This window comes from Mustela erminea, chromosome 1 (genome assembly GCF_009829155.1).
Source record: "Mustela erminea isolate mMusErm1 chromosome 1, mMusErm1.Pri, whole genome shotgun sequence".
Classification (NCBI taxonomy): domain Eukaryota; kingdom Metazoa; phylum Chordata; class Mammalia; order Carnivora; family Mustelidae; genus Mustela; species Mustela erminea.
The window spans coordinates 218,591,378-218,615,454 of NC_045614.1; the positions used below are offsets into that span (position 1 = coordinate 218,591,378).

At 65.3% G+C, this 24,077-nt stretch overlaps 1 protein-coding gene across 1 annotated transcript in view; it reads right to left on the reverse strand.

Annotated features, from left to right (window-relative positions):
- Nucleotides 1-7,696: 7,696 nt before the first annotated feature.
- Nucleotides 7,697-24,077, reverse strand: part of TSPEAR (thrombospondin type laminin G domain and EAR repeats) — a 28,435-nt gene continuing 12,054 nt past the window's right edge. Inside the window, exons 6-12 of the mRNA XM_032356915.1 lie at nucleotides 23,878-24,009; nucleotides 23,027-23,256; nucleotides 21,796-21,982; nucleotides 21,040-21,269; nucleotides 11,411-11,598; nucleotides 10,313-10,414; nucleotides 7,697-8,188 (exon numbers count right to left, since the gene is read on the reverse strand). Coding sequence (XP_032212806.1) covers nucleotides 8,035-8,188; nucleotides 10,313-10,414; nucleotides 11,411-11,598; nucleotides 21,040-21,269; nucleotides 21,796-21,982; nucleotides 23,027-23,256; nucleotides 23,878-24,009 — 1,223 coding nt within the window. The 3' untranslated portion in view covers nucleotides 7,697-8,034. The remainder of the gene's footprint in view (nucleotides 8,189-10,312; nucleotides 10,415-11,410; nucleotides 11,599-21,039; nucleotides 21,270-21,795; nucleotides 21,983-23,026; nucleotides 23,257-23,877; nucleotides 24,010-24,077) is intronic.

The following is a 24,077-nucleotide window of genomic DNA, read 5'->3' on the forward strand; positions in this document are numbered from 1 at the left end:
AAGACAGGGCCAGGAACTGAGGAGAGCTGGAGGAAACGCGGGCGCCTCGGGACGCCGGGGAGGGGACGGAGCAGATCCTCTCCTGGAGCCTCCGGAAGGAACCAGTCCTGCCCACGGTGTTTAGCCCCGTGGAGCCCGTCTGGGCGTCTGGTCTCCAGAACTGCATTGTCTAGGAGAGTAGGTGTGTGGCACTTTGTAGAGCAGACTCGGGGACGGGCACAGACCTCACTTTGAGAGTGGCCGGCGTGGCCGGAGCAGATGGCCGCCTGTGCCCAGTGGCCGCCCTACTCACCATCTCCACCTCTGAGCTCTCGGAGCCAGTGTGCCCTTCAGCCCGTGGCCAGGTGACCCCGGGAGCTCATGTCCCCTGTTGGCCTCACTCCCTTTCCAGAGGAAGGGCCCCCAGGGAGCAGGCAGGGCCACAGCGTGGGGTGCAGCAGGGCGGCCCCACAGACACCACACACGCTCTCAGGCGTGTGCCCCACGTTCGGACGCACAGCCCTACACCCCCACGGGCACGCACTCACACTCACCACACACACGCGCCAGGCGAGCACACTCCCCACATGGTCGCACACACGCAGTCTTGCGGGGTCACACACCCCTCACTCTCACACACACCCCCCCAACAGGTGCACCCACCCCCACTGCCTCGGGCACGCAGGCTGGAGAGGGAGAGCCTTGCCCCCGTCTAACCTGGGGCATCTGGGCAGATGCTGGGGGCTTGGTGAGTCGGGCTGGGAGTGGGGCGGGGGGCAGGGCAGGCACACGAGCAGGGACAGGGGTTTGACCCCGCTTTGGGGCAGGCCTGGGGGCAGGAGCTGAGGACCAGAGTCAGGAGGGTGCCCAGCCCTGCAGGAAGTGGGTATGCAGCAGCCCTCAGGCCCCAGCACAAGGCTGCCTGCCAGGCCGGGGCAGCAGGGCACAGGGCACCAGGCGCCTGCTCCCCAGCACGCCCCGCGAATCCTCCCTGGGGCCCCGCGCGGTCGAGAGCGTTTCCATTTTCAGCTGAGAGACGGAGACTCCAAGGTCTGGAGGAGACCAGTGTCCAATCCGGAGCCGCCGGGTGGGGGCCAGGCTGCGCAGGAATCTGGGCCTCCTGACGCTGGGCCTGGAAGTTCTCACTGGGGAGGGACAGGCCTGAGGCCTGTCAACACAGAGGTGGGCCCGGGGATTTGCCTGGCGTCAAAGCACAGTGCGGCGGGAGGGGCCAGGAGGGCAGAGTCCATCCAGGCCCGCGAGGCCCGGCATGCGGGGCGGCCTGCGGGGAGCCGGCACAGCGGCTACAGACGGTCCAGGGTCCGCTGAGCTGGCAGGCGCCCCGCTGAGCTGTGACCTGGCCGCCACGCAGCTCTGGACGGCAGACGGACACGGGCACCGTCCCCGAAGCCTCAGCAGCCAGGCAGAGGGAGAGCGTGTGCGGGGAAAGTGGGGAGCCTGTGTGTCCACCCAGCTCGCGAGCGACTGAGGCCGCCGCGGCTCCAGGACAGAGTCTGCCGGCCGGGGTGTCGCCCCTGGGAAGTCTCTTCCCGCGTCAAGCCCGCCAGGCTCCCAGCGCCCAGCCGGCCGGGGCTGGTGAGGAGGCTCAGGGAGCCCCGCTGCCCGGTCCGTCTCTCCTGAGCCCTCAGCCCTCCCGCTGCCTTACGCTCAGCCCGTAGCTCCTCTGTACCGACTGCAGGGCCCCGGCCAGCGCAGGCCGAGCTTGGCCAGGGGGCCGGGCCCTGCTGTGTCTGCGGGTTAGCGGTGTTGACCAGCAGGTGGCCATGTGTGCCGTCGGCCCGAGCCAGGTCCCCACCAGCTTCCCCTGCTCTGGGGTCTCTCCGGGGCCGGTTGCTGGAACCACTGGGGCGAGGGCTGGAAACGGACACCAGACCTCCTGTCCTTGCTCTGGACCGAGAATCAGAGCCCAGCAGTCGATGTCATAATAATTAGGACACTGAGCCTGAGGTTTCCCAAGCCAGTAGCTTCCATCGCCAACAGAAGGAAACACTCTGCTGAGTTTTTAGCAGCGCAGCAGCCCCACGGGATGGACCGGGCAGATCCTGTCACCTCGACGGGCCCCGGAGCACCTGTCCCTGGGACGCCACGGTGACCTGGGCTGTAACTCCCCAGAATTCAAGCCTGTTTTCCTCTGCTGTGAATGTTTCCTCACGCCCTTTGCTCTGGTTCCCGCGAGGGCCTCGCGTGTGCACTGGCATGTGAGCTTCCTCCAGGCCTCGGGGAGCGAGTCCAGCCCTGATGGACCAGCAGGCTGGTATTTCAACTGTACTTTTCGATATTTTAAAAAAGCACAACATTATCTATTTGACAAATATGTAATCTTCCCTTTTCTTTTATTGCCATTGTTTTTACGTCTAAAAAGTTTCCATCCAAATAGAAAAAAACTCTCTTCCGGAATTTTTTATTTCTGACATCTATAACTTTAATGTTTCTGAATTTGTGCCAAGACCAAATCGAATTGGTTTAGTATAACTCAGTACATTCCAGAACGTTCTGTGGATCGCCCATTCACCCTCCGAAGTGGCAGCATTGGGACCTGGTTGTGGCGCACGACACCCCACAGTGACTCGGGAAACCGAGGCCGTGCGTGTCTCTGGAGGGTCTGTCCAGAGCCTGACTCCTCTCCCAGAGCCTGACTTTGTGGTTTCCTCAGACTTTATCTCTAAGGGGTTGGGACGGTTTCAGCCAGGCTCTGTCTGCGCATGGGCGACCGTCCGTCTCTGTGAAAGTCACGCTCTGTTGGATGAGACCTGAGGGTCCTGACTGGACACAGCCCTGCCCCTCCCCCCAGCACGGGAGCCCTCTCGGGGGACACACCAGGGTCTGGGACCCAGGCAGAAGGGTCTCAGCTGTTCATGCGGTGGAAGTGGGGAGGGGGTCAAAGCCGCTGGGAGTGCTGGGCCCTCCAAGATGACCCCATCTTTGAATCCCCAGAACCTGTCACTGTGTTAGTTCCCACAGCAAGGTGGGGTTCGGGTTGCTGGCCAGGGGCCTTGGGAAAGGGACTCTATCCTCTGTTGTCCTGATGGGCCTCGTGATGGTTGCAGGTGGAAGGCGGGGGCAGAAGGAGGTGATCCAGGCAGACGGCGGCGAGCCCCCGCTGCGGGCCATGAAGGCGGAGGAGGAGCCCCCCCACGAGGAAAGCAGGCGGCTTCTAGAAGCTGGAGGAGACAGGAAGGGGTCGCCCTGGGGCCCCCAGAGGAGTGACGCCGCCACCCACCCCTTGACCTTGGCCTAGTAAGACCCGGCAGGGCCCTCTGAGCCCCAGGCTGTAAGATAAAACAGTCTCGTTGCTTTAGGCCACGAGTGTGTGACTGTTTGCGACAGTGGCCAGTGGTCCTGCTGGCTCTCTGCCGGCCTCCCTCCGTGGAAGCCGACAAGCTGGGCTCGGGCCCTTTCACGCACTTCCGGGCCGACCGAGCTTGTGAAATGCCCTCACTGTTTCTACCACGTTCCCACCGACCTCTCGTGTTTTTTCCTGGGCAAAGGGCAGACTGCCTGGGCTCCGGGGACACACGGCGACACGGGAGTCCCCGCCGGCCGTCAGGCTGAGAGCTCTCTGTTATCACGGGAACGAAAGACTTGAAAACGGCCAGGCCATTGGACAGCGGCTGGTGAGAAAGCTCTGCCCCTGGGTTCGCGGCTCCAGCAGTGACTCCACGGGCCACGCATGGGGCTCGGTGACGTCTGCTGCAGCCCCAGACGGGAAGCCACCCAGAGGCCGGTCGGTAGAACAGATACACGAGTGACGGACTTGTCATAGGAGGGAATAAAGCAACAAAAATGAGCAGTAAAATCAGCAATAAGAGGGCGCCTGGGGGGCTCCGTCGGTGAGCCGTCTGCCTTCGGCTCTGGTCATGATCCCGGGGTCCTGGGATCGAGTCCCGCATCGGGCTCTCTGCTCGGCGGGGAGCCTGCTTCCCCCCTCCCTCTCCTTCTGTGCTCTCTCTCTCTCAAATAAATAGATGAAGTCTTTAAAGAAGTAAAACGAAGTCAGCAGTAAGAACAAGACGTCATGACAGGGACGGGTCTCCAGCCGGGGGCAGAGGGCCGGGGCCGCGCAGGGCACCTCCACCCTGGGGAGGGCCGGGAGCCTCCGGGGAGCCTGCGCCGCGGAGACGCTCGGAGCCCGTAGCGAATGGCCCCACATATCCCTAGGCAGAGCGAGGCCCAAAGGAGCAAACCCGCGTGTTCCGAACTTCTCTGTTTTGTGTGGCCAAGCGCGAGCAGGTGAGAGAGACGGAGTCCTGGGTGCCCTGGAGGTTGGGGGGGGCTTCGCTGACCTGAGTCGGGGAGGGCCTCTCGCAGGGCCCGGGTGAGGGACAGCTGACACGAGGGACGGAGAATGCCAGCCTGGAGGGGAGCAGGCGAATGGCCCGGGGGCAGAGGAGGAGACGGCGGGTCTGTGGGGCCTTGAGGCTCACCCTGAGGAATCCGGCTTTTAACCCCCGGAGAGTTTAGTGGTGGCTGGACTGTGTGGTCATGTGCGTGTCCCCAGGCCTGGCAGGACAGCGGGCACATAGTGGGACTCGGTGCGAACAGTCGGCCATCGCCACCCGGGCCGTGAGCCGGCACCGAGCTTCCGCAGAACCAGGCCCCGGGTCTGCCCAGGACACAGCCCTTGGCTAGGAGGGACCGGAAGACGTGTGCACACCTGTGTGTGTCTGTGTGTGTCTGTGTGTGCACAGGTGTGGGGCATGTGTACTTGTGCACATGTGAGCGTGTATACATGTGCACGTGTGTAGGTGTGTGCGATGTGTACGCCAGCGTGTGCATGTGTGTGTGTGAGGGTGTTGTGTACATGTGTGTGCATGGGTGTGTGCGAGAGGGTGTGTATGGGTGTGTGTGCGAGATGTGAGCTGGTGTGTGTGTGTGTGTGGGGTGTGAAAGTATGTACATGTGCGTGCGTGGGCATGCCTGAGCAAGTGTGTATATGGGAGGTGTGCGTGTGTCTGTAGATACGTGTGTAAGTGTGTGTTCAAGGTGTGCACTTGTGTGCATGTGTATGGGTGTGGGAGGCGTGTGCATGCGTGTGTGTGGGCGTGCCTGAGCGGGTGTGTTTATAGGAGGGTGTGCGTGTGTGTGTATCTGCGTGTGTGTGGCAGACGCTGGGGTCCGTGTTGGTGGTGGTGAGGTCAGGAGGCGTCTGGAAGAGGAGCCCATCACGCTGGGAGCGATGGCCGCGGTGCACGAGGCCCTCGGCCCACAGTCCTCCGCTTCCCGACCTGACAGACTGTGAGAGAGGCCGAGTCCCCTCCTGGCCAGACCCGGGGGACGGGTTGTGCCGAGCCTTGTTCCGGGGGAGCCTGGGCCAGAGCAGGACCTGGAGAAGCTGCCACGGACAGGATTTCTCCAGGAAATCCCGACTTCAAGACACGACCTTCTTTATCCCAGTGAAGTGCCTTGGAGAGGATCCCATGGGTTCACGGACGATGTCCGCCCAGCAGACCCCGGAACGCTGCCCAGAGGAAGCAGCGCGGCTGCCCGCCTGACAAGCACGTGGCCCCACAGGTCACACGCAGATTCACGCGGAGCCGCCCGCCGCCCGGCAAACCTTCATCAACTGGACAGAAACCAGAGCGCTCACTGGAGAAGATGTAAATATTTTAACGTTCTGACCGTTTCCCTCTTGTTTGCGTTCGTAACTTAAACAAATCTGGACTCACACGCAGAACAGAGATCAGAAACTGGGCCAAGGACGCGGCTGCGCTGTTTGCTGGCAAAGCCCCGGGCGGGGACGTGGTCGCTCCCGCTGCGTGTTCTGGGCGTCCCCGGCCGCCTTCCTCCCTGGGGGGGCCGCCCCTGGCCCCGGCCCTTACCCCCAGGGCGAGCCCCATGCCACAGCGACACCTGCCAAGCCGAGAGGAAGTTGGCTCACGTCTGTCCCGGTCTCTCCAGGGAGAGAGAAGTTGAGAGACGGCGCCAGCAGGCCCTTCGCCCATGGGTAAACCGAGGCTGGGTACCTGGGTCGTGGCACGTGGAACCAAACCTGGCTCCTGAGCGCTTTGTCCGTCAGCCCACTGTGCCGCCAGGCTCTGCAGAACATCGGCCCCGATGGGACGGGGCAGGAGGGACAAGGGCCTTGTCACAGGGACTAGGCGCAGAGGGTCTCGGAGGCTGTGAGGGCCGCCGGCCTGGGGGACGCTGGGTAGGGCCGAAGGGGCAGCTCCCGTCTGGGAAATCCCCCTTCTCGGGAAGCCTGCTCTGTCCTTCCAACCCTGCCTCCCCTGACTGGGGGGGCCTGCTTTGCGGACAGCCAGCTGCTTTACTCGGGGTCCTCTGAGCGGGGTTAATGTCACCCTGAAGCACCCTCTGAGTCGACACACAGAATCATCGCAGGGCGCCTGCCCCGGCCCGTCATCGCCTCTGACGTTCTTCCTTGTGTCAAATCTCAGAAAAACCAGAGCCGCCCCCAGCAGACCCTGAGAGGGGCTCGTCCACCACCACCGCTCCGCAGGGCGCAGACAGAGGGAGTGACCGAAGCCGGACGCCCGCCACGATCTGAACTTCACACAAAGCACAGACGTGCTGTAGTACGTGCTCTGGGCAGTACTGGGGACGCGCGCAGACTGTGGTTTGTGGCTCTCACGTGGCTGGGGCCCTGTCCTTTCATGTGCTGCCCTCGGCCCGCTGCCCTGGACCTGCGGACCCATGGCCGTCACCACGGCCACGTGGCCCAGACACCCTGGGGCCTCAGGGCACCCCTCCCCCCCCGCCCTTGCTGTCATCCCTGGGAGGGACGTGCTGTCCGGGGTCAGCCCCAGCCCTCTCGGAGGCACATGGCCATGTATGGGCCCAAAGGGGGCTCTAGAAAAATCCCCGCTTCTGGAAATGAGGAGGGCCCAGGCCTCTTGCAATCCCCGTCTGGCCCAGCCTGAGACCCCGCTTTCCTTCCCGGGAGGGGAAAGCGCCCTCGGGTCTCACACGGATGTGGTCCTGGGAGCCAGACTCCGCTGGCTGGAGCGGCACCGCGCGCCTTGCTCCGGGATCCGTGGCAAAGATCACGGAGAATTTCACGACGGAAGCGACGGAGCATTAAACCGAGTGTGGGCCCCTGAGCAGCCTGGCTCCATGTCCCTCCCGAGCCTTCGCTCTCCCAGGGCTGGTGGTCGTGGGTGATGGAACAGGCCTGGCTCGAGCCCACCCCGGTCTCCCGCCCGTGTGCGCACTCCCTGGTCTCCATGGGGCTCCCCAGCAAAGCTTCTGGAGAGCAGCACTGATTTCCATCCGGGAGGCCTTCCTGGAGGTGATGGTGCCTCCCCTCCTCCCGCAGGTTCCCAGAGCAGAGGCCCTGCCGGCTGTAGGGCTGGGGCATCAGGCATGGGGCAGCCGAGTGAGTGCGGGCCCCGAGGCGGCCCTCCAGGTCCAGCCTGCATGCCCGCGAGGCCAGCCGTGGTGACCAGGGAGCCGGCTGGCGTGCACAGACACACGGGCCCCAGGGACGGGCCCTGTTCCCCCACGGATGGGACACCTGACCCGCACCCCTGGCCGTTCCTCGCCTCAACCTACCCCCACTGCCTTCTGGGGAAACTGAGGCCAGAGGCACCAGCTCCCTGTAGGGGACAGGTGCCCTCCAGCTGGGACTAGAGCCTCAGGGTCATACCCCCCTGCGGTGGCGGGTGCATCCTGCCCCCGTGACCTGTCCACAAAGAGCTGTCCCCCCGGACACACGCAGACACTGCCATGCTTTGGGTAGAAGCACCATAAATATATTTCTGTGTAGATAGGACACGATAAATAGTTGGTAGAAAACAACATCCGCACGGAGCCTGCTCCGCCAGGGCTGGCCAGGGCCATCGATGGGGACCCCGCGGGCGCTGAGGTAACGTCTGGTGGGAACTTTCCTCTCAAAGAGAAATCCCCGCGGGACGCACAGCCTTGCAGGGCAGCCCGGGGCTTCCGAGACCCGCCTGCCAGCCACCCGGTCTGACCCCGCGGTGCCCAGGGCAGGGGGTGGGCGGCCGTCCCTGCCAGGTGTGGGCTAGGGACAGGGACCACGGGCTTCCCCAGGCCTCCGGGGTGTGCAGGGGGCCGTCAGCCCGTCCTCAGCTTCAGGACGCGGGAGCGCGGTTCCTTGGCGCTGGAGTAGACGAGGTAGGAGCCGGCCGCCGTGCGGAATGCCTCCCAGTCTCTGCAGCCGAAGGTGGGGAGGCTGTGCACCGCCACGAAGCCCTCGTAGCCCTGCCACCTGCGGGAGACACAGCGTCAGCCTCACCCCTGCAGGTTGACCAGGGAAGCGCAGTGTTGCCCTCTAGGCCTGCACCCGTCCCTCCAACCCCTGGGTGCCCCTGGGCTGTGCGATCTCCCTGTGCCTACGGGAGGGACACGGAGCCTATTCAGCCTACGAAGAGGGAACCTGAGGCCAGGAAGGGGCCCCCTACCCTGTCCAAGACCCCGTAGCTCTTCATGTCCAGCCTGTGCCCCCACAAGCGATCTGTGGGCGGGTGGCGTCCCCAGGGCAGGGCGCTGGGGCCTAGCGTGGGAGGGTTTTCATCTGGACACTCGTGCGGGTGACTTCGTGGGGGAGGCCGGGCGGCTCCTGTCCCCACGGCCCCGTGCGCCGCCCGCCAGCCCCTCCTGCTCACACGCACTCTGCATTTTCTTCCTGCGCATGTCCTTGTCCCTGATCCAAATTAACACCGTCTTTTATCAAGTTTTCTTTGATTCTGAATGCGATGCTTCTTCCACAGAAACCCCGAAGGTTGGGAGTCGCCCCGGCGGCCTTGTGTGCGGAAGCCCCCACGGCCTCCCGAGCACCTGCGCGGCCGACGTCGTCGTAGCCTCCTGCGGGCGTTTCTGTTGTCTACGTTTTCCATTTGGATGTTTAATCCCCGTGAAGCTTGTTTCTCTCCACGACACGAAGCTGACTATGGCTTCACCCCCTCCAGATGGACAGGAAACCACCCACGGCTGCTTTGTTAAGTGACACGTCACGCGTTCTTGTCCCGTGGACGATGAGCCCCTTGTCGTGACTGGAAGCCGCTGGCTGTCCTCTGGGCTGTGAGCGCCCCCCCGCGGGCTCCCTTCCGGCACAACCGCGGCCGTCTCCACGCGGCAGGACTCTCCTTCACGAGCCTCCTTTGTCAGAGTTTTCTGGGCCGCCTTCGAAATTCTGTTCTTCCACATGAGTTCTCAAACTCATTTGTCCTCTTGGAAATTCTACTTTCTAGTAAGTGAGAAAGCCTAACGAAAATCGGTGATTTTTCTAGCGAGTGCGGATGCCCCGACTGTCTGGACAGGAGGTGAGAGACGGGCTGCGCCAGTCGCTGCGGGAGAAATCAGGGAAGGCGCTCGAGAGACACGCCTGAGAAGAGCCCGGCCCGGGCGGCCTCGTGCGGGACTTAGGCTGGCCACAGGGAGAACGGTCTGCTGGGGAGCAGCTCTGCGCGTGAACTAGCCCAGCCCACGCGCGGAGCTGGAGAGCTCGGCCTGTGTGTTTGCCGAGCTACGCTCCAGATCAGACGGGGTAAAGGTAAGTCCCCGCGAGAAACGTCAGGCCTGCTCATGCGCTATCGTGGACGCGAACACTTGAAGTCAGGCCCGCGCGCTGGGACGTCGGCGGCGACCCCAGCCGCAGTGCAACACCGTTCGGGGCGCTCGCCCGCCGCGGGAAGGCCCGGAGATCCAACCTGCATCGTTACGTCGGCAGGCGGGCGGAGAACAGCCAGGCCGGCAGGAGGGACCCGGCCACAACGGGCCACATCAGAACCACCGGGACACTCGGACCGCTCCCATCCGACAGCGACACAGAGCTGTGGCCATGGCGCCCCTGGCCAGGACTGTTCTGGGATTTCTAGCTACTTCGGCAAACCAGTGAGGAGAACAAACATTAGAAATCAGGGGACAAAGCTGCCTGTGCTCCCGGGTGTAATTATACCCCCAGGAACTCCACGAGATTCTTCTCAAGAAAAACTAGCCGACTTGTGATGAGAATTCGGTCGGGCGTCTGGACGCGGCGGTTAAATCCTGGCAGCAGCTGGAAACGGGAAGGGAAGGGTCCCCGGGGTTGTGCTCACAAAACCTGAAAGCCGCCCAGAGCGAACCGAATGCCGAGGCCCCGCACCGTGTGAGACACGCAAACCTGCGCCGACGGGGTAAGGGCGTCCCGCCACCGTCCCGCACGGAGCTTCTCGCAGCGTGGAACCCCACGACCTCTCCCGCCACGGTGTCAGAAGTCTGCAGCTCCGGCCAGAAGCCCGCGGTGCATGCGTCAGCGTGACCCCCGGGCCACCTGCCCTACTAGAATAGCGCGTCCCCAGCCCCCCAGGTAGACCCAGGGGGAGGGAGGGGGCAGCCTTTGGAGGGTCTTTACCTGTAAATAATGCTGTTGACAGAGAAGGTGTTCCCGTCGAAGGAGTTCGCCACCACGAGGAAGTAGTCCTCTCCCACCGAGAAGAACTCCCAGTCCAGGGCGCTGCGGAGACGGGGGGCGGGCGTGAGCGGACCCGGGCACGGGCTCCGAGCCGGCTCCCCTAATCCCCTAATCCCCTGACCCCGAGATCCGGAGCGGTCTTCTCGCATGGTGAACCGGGTGTGCTCTGGGGAAGTACAACTCAGCTGTTTGCTTTTTAAAACATTTTTTTTTTTAATTTATAAACTACAACTAGCATGAACTGTGTCACCTTAACAGTTTTCCGTGGTCTGAGGACATCAGTAACACCGTGCAACCATCACCAGCGGCCGTCTCCGGGACTCTCGCTTTCCCAAACCCATCCTCCGTCCCCGTTAAGTCCCAGCTGGGCTCCTAGAGCAGGCGTATTTCCACTCTCCAGAGCCACGGCATTTGGTCAATTGTCCCTCAGCGGGCGGTGGACGAGGCCCACAGGATGGACCCACGAGCAGGATAGAACGTCGCTGGGCCGTGAAAAGCCGTGGAACCTGGGCTTGCGCCACACACGGAGGAACCTCGAGGACCGTGCCCAGGGAGGACGGCAGGCACCAGGGGTCACCTCCCACGTGACTCCACGTGGACGAAACGTCCAGGATCGGGAGCTCCGTGGAGAAAGTAGACGGCTGACTGCCGGGCTGGGGAGGGGGGAGGGACAGCCGAATGGTAGGGGATTCCTCTTGGGGTGATGGAAACATCCTAAAACCACCTGGTGAGGGTTGCACGGATCTGCGAATTTAATAAAAATCATGGAACCGCGGCAAACAAGCAAAGTGCACGGTTGGAAAGCCGTAGGGCCAAGGTGAGAGTTTGGGCCCCACAGTCACTCAGCTGCCCTGGGAGGAGCCCCGAGAGACCACGGTGCGGCCCCACAGACGGGGACACGCTTGCGCACGGGGAGCCGCCGCGTGCCCGGCTCTGGCCGTGCTGCCCCCGAGGGCAGCGTCGTCCCGTAAGTGACCGGGCCCTGCCCCAGCCCCCGCCCCTGCCCCCGCCCCCGCCCCCGGCCCGGCCCCGGCGCACCTGCAGGTGGGAATCTCCTGGAACTTGACGAAGGTCTGCGCGGTGACGTTCAGCTCATAGATGACCGAGTTGATGACGTAGGAGTCGTTGCGCACGCGCGTCTCCACGTCGTAGCTGTGGCTGTTGGCGACCGCGAGGAAGACCCTCTCTCCAATGTGGAAAACCTCCCAGTCGGCGGCGCCGAACGTCTGGGCAGGGCGAGAAGGAGAGGAGAGTGCCCCTCTGCAGCGTCCCAGCTGGACCCCAGACACGGCGCGGCAGGCAGCGGACAGGCGGCCCTCCCCCCGCCGGCTTTGCTACTTCCCAGCCTCACGGCCGCCACCCCCGTCCTGTGTGTGGTGCCCAAAGGCGCCCACACCAGAGAGGTCACCCGTGCCAAGTGCTTCTTAGCCTTCCGTGCCTCCCGCTCCCCCAGCCCCAGTGCTGCCCGTCCTGCAAGTTCCAGCCGCTAAAACACCTCTTCCGGGGAGCCCTCCCTGCTTCCTCCAGTCCCAGCTCTGACCTCTGAAGCAAGCTCTAGGCACTTGTGTTTCTCATGACATGCTGTCCCGGGCCTGAGGCTTTCCCTGAGTCCGATCAACAGCCTCACCCCTGGGACCCCGTGCGTGCTGTTCCTCCAGAAACCCCTCATCACCCTCGAGGGTGAGGTGTGCCCGGGAAACGGGGCGGGACTGGGGACTCGTACGCGGGCAGCGCCGGTGCACTGTGGAGCCTCTGCCCAGAGTGCACGCTGCATGAGCTCACGTGCATGGGGGCCCAGGAGGGGGACGTTTCTGCCCCGTTTGTGGCCAGCACCTCGGGGATTATGGGGTGCCGGTGCCCAAGGAAAGATAGGACCAGAGGAGCCCAGTGCAGGCTCTGAGCCCCGAGGAGAGAGGTGGGGCCCGAAATAAATGGGGCATTTTCCTGGGGAGACGAGGGGTCCATGCAGGGGAGGCCCTTTGGGCAACCGCATAGGAAGACTGAGGATGGAGGGGGTCAAGCCGGAGAGGGCGAGCGTGGCTCCCCGTGGCGGGTCTGTGGCCGATGGAAGAGCCGTCGGGGAGCCTAAGCCACAGCGAGTGGACGCCGCCGGGCTCTCGGTGCCCGTGTCAGCACAGAGGGGTTCCATTGACCCCGTCTGTCCCCGTGGGCCACAGAAGCGGGCATGTGCGTGGACGGACTTCCAGCCTCCAGTGCAGACCACACCGTCCCCTGCTGACCAGGTGCAAACACAGCTGAGCCCGCCTCACGTGGAGGCTCCGGACAGGGCCAAGGGCAGGCCCATCCCGCAGGGGCCGTGACCCCGGAACCAAGGGAATCCCGTGCACGTGGCGCGTGTTTGCCTGACCGCCCCTGCCGCAGGGACAGGCCCTCGGTGTGTGCAGCAGGCTGGCTGGCTGGGGTCTCCAGGGGAGAGTCTGAGCTTCCGAAGCGGCTAGACATGAGAGGGAGCCCCCGAGACAGGAGGGAGCCCCGAGGGGGAGCCCCAATGTCGCCTCTCGACCTCTCGGGGTCTCGTCCAGCTCCTGAGCTCACACCTGGGGCCGGCGTCCAGGGACTCAGGGGCAGCCGCCGGGAGGCTGGAGGCTTCCGCAGAAGGCAAGAGCGATGTGTGATCGCGAGAAACACGGATCAGAAACGCGGCAACAGCGCAAACACCGCCGCTGCCCACGCAGGCCCCGCGAGGACTCTGGGGAGAGCCGGTGGGAAACGCGCCTGGGGCGAGCGCGGAAGCGGACGTTCTGCAGCGCGAAAACCGCGGGAGCCGAGGCGCCGTCTCTAACGGAAATGTCGTGTCTCCATTAGGACGCTCGCGGGACGGGACAGCTCCTGGGCCGTCCCGGAGGGACAATCAGGCAACCGCAGGGAGGCCGTCAGGGGTCGTCTGAACGGACGCGCACGAAGGGGAAAGACACACGACAGAGCCCACGCCCCGCGGGACCACGTGATGTGGTGGGGCACCCGTGGGGGGCAAGAGGAGGAGACAGAGAGGACCTTCCCCAGCACGAGGGCTGGACCGTTTCCAGACTGGATTAACACCACCAACCACAGGTCCGAGAAGGTCAGAGACCAGCGCAGAGTAAGTAAGAGACCCATGCCTGGACACGTCGAGTCCCCGTAGCTGGCGCAGAAGACAGGCTGAGAAGCTCGAAGGCAGCGGGAGACGACACGTCCTGGACCGCAGGGCGTGGGGACAACGGGGCAGCGACACCGGGGACGAGGGGAGCTCGGCGTCCACGGGAAAACGTCCTCCGCGTCATCGAATGGAAAACACGGGTGGGAAGGTGAGAGTGTGCGGGCGGACGTGCGGCCCAGGGAGGTGAGCTCCCTGGCCCATCTGTCACCTGCTTGGGTGTCACTGTCCTCACTTGCAAACTCGGGATGTGCGGCCCAGCCTGCCTGCTTGTCCCCTGTCCAACCCCAGCCACAGAACCAAGACCAAAGTGCGTGGCTCGAGGCGGCATTCTCTCCACGCCCAGCAGAGGGGGCCGTTGTCTGCCGGGGCCCCTCTGACCGCGGAGAGCAGTCCTCCCGCGGTCCCCAACGGCCCCTACTCCAGCGGCTCCAGAAACAGGTCTGGACCTGTCCTGAGGAGCGGAAACAGGTGGGTTTCGGCTGAAACAGTAAGACTCCCTGGACACGGACAAGGGGACCTGGACCCCCGGCGGTCACTGACTCGGCGCGGGCGCCAGGGGCTGGGCTCAGGCCCTTCTGGATGAGCGTATCTGTGGCTCCACGAGGGGCGCGGGGTCTGTCCCCTGGGGTTGCCTCACATCCAAGCAGGCTCACGGACTCCTGCGGCCCACAAGCCATCAGCATGGTCCCCAGGACACCTGCTGGGGACCCACGCCCGTGCGGAGAGTCACACGGCCGTCCTGCCGGTGCTCGGGCGCAACGGGAGCGTCAGTCCACCGGACCACAAACTGCCTCCAGCCCCGCGCTGGGGAAGCTACACCACGGGGAGACGCACGTGTACAAACGCGCGAGTCTGCAGCCCCGCGTGCACACACCCGCACACACACTGTACCCACACACCCGCACATACCTGCACACACACAGGCATGTGCACACCCGCAGTGATGTGGCCGCAGGTGGCGTAACCCCCCCCCCCCCCCCGGGCACCAGGGCTTCCCTCCGCTCCCAGCCGCAGAACCTCAGCCCGCTTACGCGCCTTCAGGGCCAGCATGGAGGTGCGTGCAGACGGGGCCCCGAGGGGGGGCTGTGGGAGGCTCCCGGAGCGCGGGCAGAGGAGGTGCCGGGGCAAGGCGATGGCCAAGGGGGCGGCGGGCAGCAGAAGGCAGGGAGGAGCCCTCGGTGCCTGAGTGGTTTGAGGGGTGTCGCCTGCCCCTGCTCCACGCCCCCATACAGCAAGGATTGGGGTGCCTCATGCACTTCCAATTCCAGGTAAGCAGGGGTTTCAGTCTGTGTGTGTCCTGTGCACTGCTGGGGACAGACTTTACAAAAGTTATTCACGGTTTACCTGGAGCCTAAGTTGAGCTCGGCATCTGGGGTTTTATCTGGGCACAGGGTGGCCAAGACCCCCAGGAGGCCTCCCGGGGCCACAGCCATTGGCCGTTGATGACCCCTTCCTCCCCACGCAGGGCTGCTGGAGCCCCTCTCAGAACAAGGCCACCCCCCGCACCCTCGGCTCCGAAGCCAGAGTGGGGAGCATCTGCCTGACCGGGGGGAGCAAGGGCCTCGGGCCTGCTGTCAGGCGGCTCCGGGACCCCAGGCACACGAGGGACTCACAGGAATTCCCACATCAGACAGGCCTGTCAAACCCTGCCTGGCACCCGGCGAGGTGGCCGGCACCTGCTGGGCTGGGCGGGCCCCTCCCTGCTGGGCTGGGCAGGCCCCTCCCGCCGTCCCTCTGCACGGAATTCCCCTGGGCCTGTCCCGACCGCCCCCGGCACGGTTCCTGGTTGCCCGGGCGTCTTGCCAGGATGATGGGTTTTCAGGGACTTGGCAGCCAGACGCACCTGGAGCCCCCAACAGCCTCCCTCGTGGGTGGGTGGGCTCCCGGTGGCCAGAGGCTCAGGCTGGGCCAGGAGGCCCTTGGGTTCTGGCTTCGATGGAGCAAAGCGTCAAGGTCGGGAGTGCCCGGGGGCAGGACAGGGAGGCAGGTGTGCTGCCACGGGAAGGCGGGCGGCCCCCAGCGGGCCCCAGGGCAGGGCTGCTGCTAACCTCACGGAAGGCAGTCGGCCAGGGTGGGTGAACTCCAGTTCCGGGGGCTCTGGGGGAGCAGCACCCTCCCTGGCTGATCTCTGGGTCTGCCCCAGGCTGCCTGCCCCCCCAAGCCAACAGAAGGCGCCAGGAGGCAGCCCTCGTCCCAGGGCCACCCCGCCGTGCTGACCCCGAGGGGCTCTGCCGCCACCCAGCTTGCAGGCTCGGCTGTCATCCACGGTCTTGTCTGCCTCCCAGCTGCTTCCGGACTCTCACGCACTCGGTGCAAACGGCGCCTCTGACGAGCCCCAGCCTTACCCGCTGCCCCCCACGCACGCTGACCGCCGGCTCCCCTCTGCCCGTCCCGCCCTCAGCGGCTGCCCCCGTCCCTGGCACCTGAGACTTTCCCCCGGGAGTCCTGGGGGCGCTCTGCCAGCCCCTCACGCCCATCAGCCCGCCGCCCGGGGCCACAAACCCCGACGTGGTCAGTGGCTCCCTCCCCTCCCCCACGCCCCATGCTGGGTCCACATCTGATGACCGTGACCGCCGGCCCCACGGCCCGTGAGCGCAGGAGGCTGGATTTCCCGTGGACAGAGCTCCTGCCTTCTCGGACACACTCAGCCCCGGCCCCCTTGGCTCTACGATGAGGAGGCCCAGTCCTCAGAGCCCTGTATCTGCCCCTGGCTGGAAGATTCCGGAATTCCTGGGGGGATGCTGTGAGCAGCCAGCATCCCATTCACACCGGCCACCAGCCCCGTATGGCCAGGGCCTTCCTTGCGAGCCGACCTCGGGTGCCCAGCGTGCCCCAGCTCCTTGCCAGTACCGTCCTGTGGGACGTCCTTAGACACCGTCGGCCCCACGCCCGGCCCCGCCCTCTGGAAAAGGACCCCGAGGTCTTTCAAAGCTCCCGGCCTTGCCTGCTTCAAAGCGCACGGTCACAAAAGATGTTGTAAAACTTCAAACAGGAAACACTCAGGCAATGCCAGGATCTAAAAGGATTTAAACACAGTGGGGGAATCGCTGGCAAACCATGAAAGTGGGCTGCTGCGGGGTTGGGGGCTGGCCAGGTGTGAGGAGATGGGGCGCATAAGGGAAGGCCTTGGGGCAGGGCACGAAGTCGCTGGTCCCCCGGGGCCTCCCTCGGTGGCCTGCAGGGTCGGGGGACAGTGGTGCCCCCAGAGTTCTGGCTTCTGGGAACCCCCGCAGACTGGGGCAGGCGCTCAGAGGCTGCCCCAAAGTATAGAACAGAGGCTGCCATCGGGGCTGCCTCTCAACTGATGTCGCCGGGCATGGAGTCCTGAAACCACGGTCCGGGAGCCTCTCCCACCTGCCTTCAGTGCAGGCTCAGACCCCGGGTCTGCTCAGCAACACTCAGTCTCTCGTCCCAGCCCCCGGCGGACGGAGAGCTCTCAGAGGGACGAGCCACGCTCACAGGTGCGGGGAGAACACACATGGCCCCAGGGACCCCTTCCAGGGCCCCAGTCCAGACTCCGGGCTCCCCCGCAGTGATGGGGCCTCGTATGGACGGATGGACGGATGGCCCCTCCACACCCCTCCCGTGCCCCCAGCTGGGACCCCTTGCTTCCCACCTCCGTGTTCTCGTCTGTGAACTGGGCTGCGGGCGAACCACGAGCCAGCTGAGCGAGGGCGACCGCCGATCTGCCTTCAAATCTCTCCACCAGCAGCGGAAAGGCTTTCCAGAGGGGGAAGCAAGAAAGGTTGGCACCCATGGGAATTCCAGCGTTTCTGGCCTGAGGCCTTCAGGAACAGGAAAAACCACGTCCCAAGCACAGAGCAGGGCCCACAGCCATCCGGTCTTGCCGGCTGGGGAACCCGGCTTATTGTCTGGGGTCTGGGCCCATGGAGACAATGTGGCCCCTGCCTGGGGGCTGTGGGCAACTGTGTCCCTTAAGGACTCCCCGGGAAATGCCTCTGACTCCTGGAGCTCTAGGAAGAACACACGGCCCCCTACTGTCCTTCACCACCCCTGACCCTTGTCCCTCTACCAAGGAGCCCCAACACAGACACTCAGTGTCGGACCCCAGACCGAGACTGCAGACTCTGTCCAAGGGGCGACTCCAGCATCGAGATGTCCCTGTCAGCACTTACGGTGTCCAGACCACCTCCCATTGTCACTCCCGCCGAGCCCTGCCCTTGTCCGGGGTTTCAGCGGTAGGAGGAGCTCCGTGCCACCCCAGGGACAGTCCCCACATGCAGGTCAAGCAGACTCTGTTGAACAGTGACCACCCTGCCCGTGGCTCCTCGCACACGAGCCCCGGCGTGTTGCCCGCGGCGGCGGTCCGAAAGCCGGGGATTGCCACTGCAACCCCAACCCGTCCCGCGCCCCTCTTTTCCCTTTTTGGGGAAGAAAATCCCCATCTCTGCCATGACCTTGTGTTCCAGCCTCTCGCAGGTCCTGCCCCTCCCCGGGAGCTGTTCCGTCCTGCTCTGTGACCCGGATAGCCCCCTGGGGACGCCGTGTCCGCAAGCCCCTCTCGGCGGCGTCTGCTGCACCTCTGTCCCTCCGTCCTGCCTTCACGCCAGCCGGCCACGTGTCTATGCTGTCCTCCTCTTCCCCAACTGGCCCCCGGGCCTCTCCCCGCAGGCCAATGGGGCTGTCCTCGCCCTGGAACTTGCCCTCACCACCATCTGGGCGGAGCCGCAGCTCCCACTCTGATTCCCGGTGTCTGGTGACTCTGGTGCACGCAGGCGCACACGTCGTGGGCAGCGCCCCCCACCCGGTTTCCGTGTCCCACGCAGCTGCGCCGGCCAGCCGGCGCCGACACCGGGTGGGGGCTGACAGCCGGTGGGGGCTTCCCGCCTCTCCTCGGATGGAGAAGCCACACGGCAGAGGAGCTTGTCACGCTTCACTGGGTGGGGACTAACCCTCGGTGGTGGCCTGGGTTCCTTCTCCCGCCCACGGCACAGCACACAGAATTCGGACTGGAAGTGGTCTCGTTCGGAACCCAGGGGAGAAACCTGCGGAGTGGCAGCCTGAGCCTCGCAGATCGGGTCTCCGGGGCCAGCGTCCCCCAGCGGCCGGCACGGTCCCGGGTCTGGGAGCCCCTCGATGGCTCATTGCTCTCCGCTCCCGCGTCACTCCTTCTGGGTCTCCTGGGTTGATGCCCTTGGTCTGTCTCATCTTCTCCTGCATCTAGATGTGTTCCCTGCCTCGACTTTCCAGTCTGGTTGACAAGTATCTTCCTGTAGGGCCAGCAACCCTCTTTTTAATGCCCAAGAACTGTCCCTTCATGGCATCTGGTACAGACTTTACAAAGGTGATGTCTCCTTGAGTTCTTCTGAAGGTAATTAGAATTTAAAGGGTAATTAGGATAATTGCAATTTTCAAAATCCCTCGTGTTCCTAGAGTTAGCTGGGTTTGGTCCGGCGCGGGTGCACGTCTACACATGAGCTCGACTGTTTCGAGTCTCGGTCCTTCACCAAAGCCTGGAGGCCCCCCGCTGTCCGTGTGTGCCCCTGGGGAGGATGGCGGCGGGTGGCTCTGGCCCATCCCAGCGCTTGATGAAGAAGGCGGTTCTACCGGGGCCTTTGGTTCAAGTGCAGAGAGTTGGGATCCCGGTGCTGGTAGCCATAGGACGACGATCTCCCGGACACCCTCCCAACCCGCAGGAGCCTGAGTCCTACCAAACGCGCGGTTTCTCGGTTCTGCTCAAGACCCGGCCAGGGTGGCCACGCGGCCGCAGGCAGCTCCCTCCTCGCTCATTACGGGACCCTGTTCTCGGGACAGGTCGGGGCCTGCTCCCTGCGCCTGCCCACCCGCCAGCTCCTTGGAAGCACTCATCCCGCATGACCCTTCAGAATGAAGCCTTCTGTTCCCGCGGTCGCCCCCGCGCGGGCTCCCGATGCACGGGCACGTGGAGCCCCTCCCCCAGCTGGCCTCCACACAACATCCTGTGCGGTTCCGCCATGAGCTGCCGTGTGCCTGTCACCGGGCAGGCCCTTCCACAATGGCTCTGGGGCCCGTCATCCGCCCCAGCCCGTGCATCCAGGCCTCCCTTTGATTCCCTACGTGGCCACCCAGGTCGGCTCCCAGACACTCCGGCACCACCTTCTCATGGGCTGGGCTCTCGTCCCACACCAGCCGGCCGCTGAACCCTTTCCAGTTGGCGAACCCACGCCCAGCCCCGTTGTTGGGCACGGCTCTGCCCCGGCCAGCCCACCTGGCGTCTGGGGTCCTGGCCTCACGGCGATGGCGGGCGCCGTGGAGGGAGCTTGTGCTCGACGATCTGTCCACCGCTGGGCGCCCATCCCGGCTCGGCCAGGTGCCGGTCCCGGGACCCTGTGCCCCGGCGCCCCCGGGCCGCTCACAGGGCGGCGGTGAGGGCCGGCTGGGCGGAGGGGGCGAAGCTCCGGGCTCCCGCACTTTCCGCCAGCCTGGCTCCGTGCTCAGCCCCGAGGCCGCACAGAGGCCCGTGGCTGCGAGGACTCCTGCCCGCCGCCGGCCCTCTTCTTCTGGGCGCCCCGTCTCCGGAGTCGCAGCCCCAGGAACCCCCTCCTCCTGCCAGGAAACTCGGGGCCGTGCCTCGTGCTCACCCCAGGCCGCCTTGTCCCACACGAGCTTCAGTGTCGCTCCGCGGCTGCCTCGGACCTCCCCGCGCTGGGCACTCGGCCCAGCCACTGCCTCCTGCCCGCGGCCACCAGGGGCCAGTCTCTTGGCTCTTCGCGGCAGCCTACACATCGCGGACCCGGCCGCCTCCCGCGGCCCCACCCTCTGCGGCTTGCCTCGTGTCCCTCCCGGACGGAGCCGCACCGACTGCCAGGCAGACACGCGGAGGATGTTCCGGATGGATCAGGGAGGAGGAGTCCTGTCGGCGGCGACAGCTCTCCACGGTGATTGCAGTGAGCAGAGAACGCGGCCCGCGGCTCCATCGCGAGCCGGGAAGGCAGCCAGCGCCCGCCCGGTGTCCCAGGATGGGTGGCGTGCGTCCCCACCCCGCCCCTGCACCTGCTTCCCACGACCCTCAGCCAGGCCCGGAGCCTGCACGATGGCGTCCCGATAGACCCATGTGGCCCCTCGCTCCTCTGCACTTTGCCAGACTGCCCGTGGAGCCTGCAACCCGCTGGGGGACTTCACGGTTCGACGGGACAGTGGCCAGTGCTGTCCCTGCTCCCATACTCGGGCCCGCTGGGGGCCTGCTGCCTGGCTGCCCTGGGGCAGGAGTCTGATGCCCACGGGCCCTTCAGACGGTCAGGGCCTGGCCAGGGCCCACGAGCCCCACTGAGCACCCTGCGCTGCCCGGGAAGCTCCTGCCAGAGGGAGGGCAGGGCCGCCTCCTACCTCAGTGTCAGGCTCATCTCGGGGCAGCACGGGCTCAGCCTGAGCCTCCTGTGGGGGGCAGTGCTTGGCGAGGGCCTGCAGCCGGGCACCCGTCCTGGCTCTCCGGGTCCCCTGTCTCTAGCTGCCGCGTGGCAGAAGCCGGGTGGCCAGCGGAGGCGGACTCGGGGCTCCCACGGCTCCTTACCAGGAAGGCCTGGAAGAGCCGGAAGGAGCCAAGGAGCCAGACGTAGAGGTGCGAGTGCAGCTTCGTGGACGTGCCGTTGAAGGCGTTGGCCACCACCAGGAACGAGTAGGGCCCCACGGTGAAGAACTCCCAGTCGTAGGCGCCGGACGTGGCGATGGTCTGGTTGGCTTCGAAGAGGCGCGTCCTCGGGTTCCACTTGTAGATGACGCTGTCGATGTTGTGGTTGTCGCCTGCGAGCCAGCGGCCGCCGTGAGGGACGCCAGGCAGACGTCCCCCAGCCGCGGTCACTCAGGCCATCACCCCAGAAACCAGGCCCCCAGCCCCGGCCAGGCCTGGCCCCCACTCTGCACCTGCTGCGTCCCAGGGTTTGTGCCCGGAAGGCACGAAGCAACGTCCCGCATCCCTCCAGCGACTGCCCGCACACTGTCTGCAGCCGTCCCTCTGCCCGCCCAGCAGCTGACCTTCCCACCGCCCCAGCCCGCCCAGGAGGAGGCTCATTAGTTGGTTAGTTAGCTGCTTCGTTTCAAATGCGGTGGTCGGGCCCGCATCCCCGCCCCCACTGTGCGGGCCCCCACGCAGACGGTGCACCTGTCCTCCTGCCTGGACGGGAAGGAGGCACTCAGGTGTGCTCACCCGGATGTCACCGGGCCAGGTGTGATTCGTGATTTGTTAACCAGGTGGAGACAGAGTGGCAGGTGAGTCAGCCTCCCCCTCGCCCCACCACGGATTCCTTCGGTGTGCGTGGCCACGGCCTACCTTCCCGGTGGTTGGCCACGGCCAGGAAGTGCTCCCCAGCCACCTCGAAGGCCTCCCAGTCCCGGGCGCTGTGGGTGGGGACCCTCTGGTACGGCGTGAAGCGCAGCTTCCTCTGACTCCACTTGTAAATGACGGAGAACTCCTGACCCTTCTCATTCGGCTCGAAATTAGCCACAGCCAGGAAGACCTGAAAGACAGAGCCCGGGACGCTGGCTCTGGCGTGGGTGCGGGGGCTGCCGCTGCCGCTGCCGCGCGCCTGTGTCCCTTCGTCTCGTCGTCAGCCCGTCGTCCCCATTTCCATCCCCAGGCTTGGCAACGGCTTCATGCGCAGACTGTCCTCCGTGCCCGGCCTGCGACAGGCCCGGAGGCAAGCCGGCTGGGTGTGTGGGGCTCGTCTGCTGAGCCCAGGAGCGGGCGTGCGTCCAGGAAGCCCTGCGCCTGCGTCAGGCACCAGACAGAACTTCCGCCCTTGTCTTTGCTGAATTTTCTGGTATTTCTTTGAGGCAAAGTTAACATTTTTTATATGAAAATAACCCAAAGGCCAGAGCGCTAGTCAGCCATTCGCCATGCAGGACGGGGAGCGCCACTGGGCTGGGGCGGACGGCGGGAGCGGGAGAACAGGGCCCTGTCCATTCTGCTCCCCGGCCATCCTGGGGCGGGCCGCGGTGAGGGCAGGTTGTGCCTGGCACACACGAGCTGTGGGTGAGCCACTGGGGGCCCGGGCGCAGGACAGCCGCCCCAGGACATTGCCCCTGGAGCCAAGGGTGTAGACGGAGCTGGTAAGACAAGGCATCGAGCGGAGGGCGTCCCTCGGACCCAGCTTCTGGGCCCCTGCTCCTTCTGGCCCAGGCTGCAAAGGGCCTGCCCACGAGGGTCTCACCCCCAGCTCCGGCCCCGGCCCCCCGCCGGAGTCTGGCCCCTTCCCCAGAGGTTCCCACCTCATTGACCGGCTCCTCAAATGGGCCAACGAGCTTTTAGCTCAGCCCCGATGGGTCTACGTCGAGCCGGACCGCAGGGTGGACGCGGTCTTGTCTCCATTCTGCAGGAAGCCAAACAGACTTCACGTGCTAGGATTAGAGACCCCAGCCAACTGCCCCACCGGGTAAGCTGCCGAGAACCCAGGTAAGACTCTGAAACCATGAGAAATACTTTCCCGGATCATTCGCGCGAGCCGTCCCAGCCTTCGGGTTTTCCCGAGAGAAGACCGAAACGGTCGCTGGCGCACACTTGCCTTTTTCCCGATGGTGAAGTGTCTCCAGGACTGGGCTTGGTGCGTGCGGATGTTCTGGTACGAGGCGAACTTGCCGTCGGTCCACTTGTAGATGGCAGACGTGGCTTTGCGGTTGGCGGCCGCCACGAAGAGCCCGGCCTCGGGGATGGCAAAGACCTCCAGGCCCAGCGTCTCCGAGGTGGTGAGGAGGCTCTGCTGCTCCTCCACATAGTCCAGCTTCTCCCTGGCCGCTGCGGTGATCAGAGCCGGTGAGGGCCTCCCGGAGCGGGAGCGCGACCCCAGGGTCCCACGCCCAGACACCCCGCGTCTGCCGCGGTCAGGCATTCACCGGGGCGACTGGCCCAGACCGCGTGCCACCCTCCCAGAGAGGCCATCAGAGGAGACAGCTCGCGCCTGCCTGGGCTTCCGGCGCACGGGGTGGCCGTTGATACTGCGGGGACGGCCCGGACGTGTCGGGTCCTAAGAAGACATTCCCACGCTCCCGGCTCCTGCACAGGGCTGTGCCCTCAAGTACACGAGGGACTGGGGTCAAGACTCGCGAGCGGCGGCCGCAGCCAGCTCCCGTGTCCGCGGGCAAGGGCCTCGGGCGCCCTGGGCAGCCTCGACTTCTCATCCCCACGCGGGAAGGCACCGCCGGGAGCGCTCGGGGGAACTGCGTGCCTCCAGGCTCCGGCATTGCCGCCTGGTGTCTGTGATCCGAGGGCGGACGGGGCGCCAGGAGGCTGCCCCCTGGGGCCACGGGGACGAGACGTGCCCACATGACGCACGCAGGCCTGCTGGCCTGGGGGGTTGCTGCCCGCTCCCAAGCAGCGCTGGCTCGAGAAGAGCCCCAAGTGCCAGAGCCCCCTCACCTGCTAACACGGAGACCCACTCGCTGCCCACGCACAGGAACAGCCCCTTCCGGCTGGCGTCGAACCAGAACTGGGCGGCCTCCTTCCTGGTGCACGGAGGCCGGGAGCCTAGCGTCACCTTCACGTCCGTTTCTGGGGGAGACAGGGAAGGGGAGCGTCCAGGCGCAGGTTCCCTGGGGGAAGGTGGAGCTGGGAGGTAG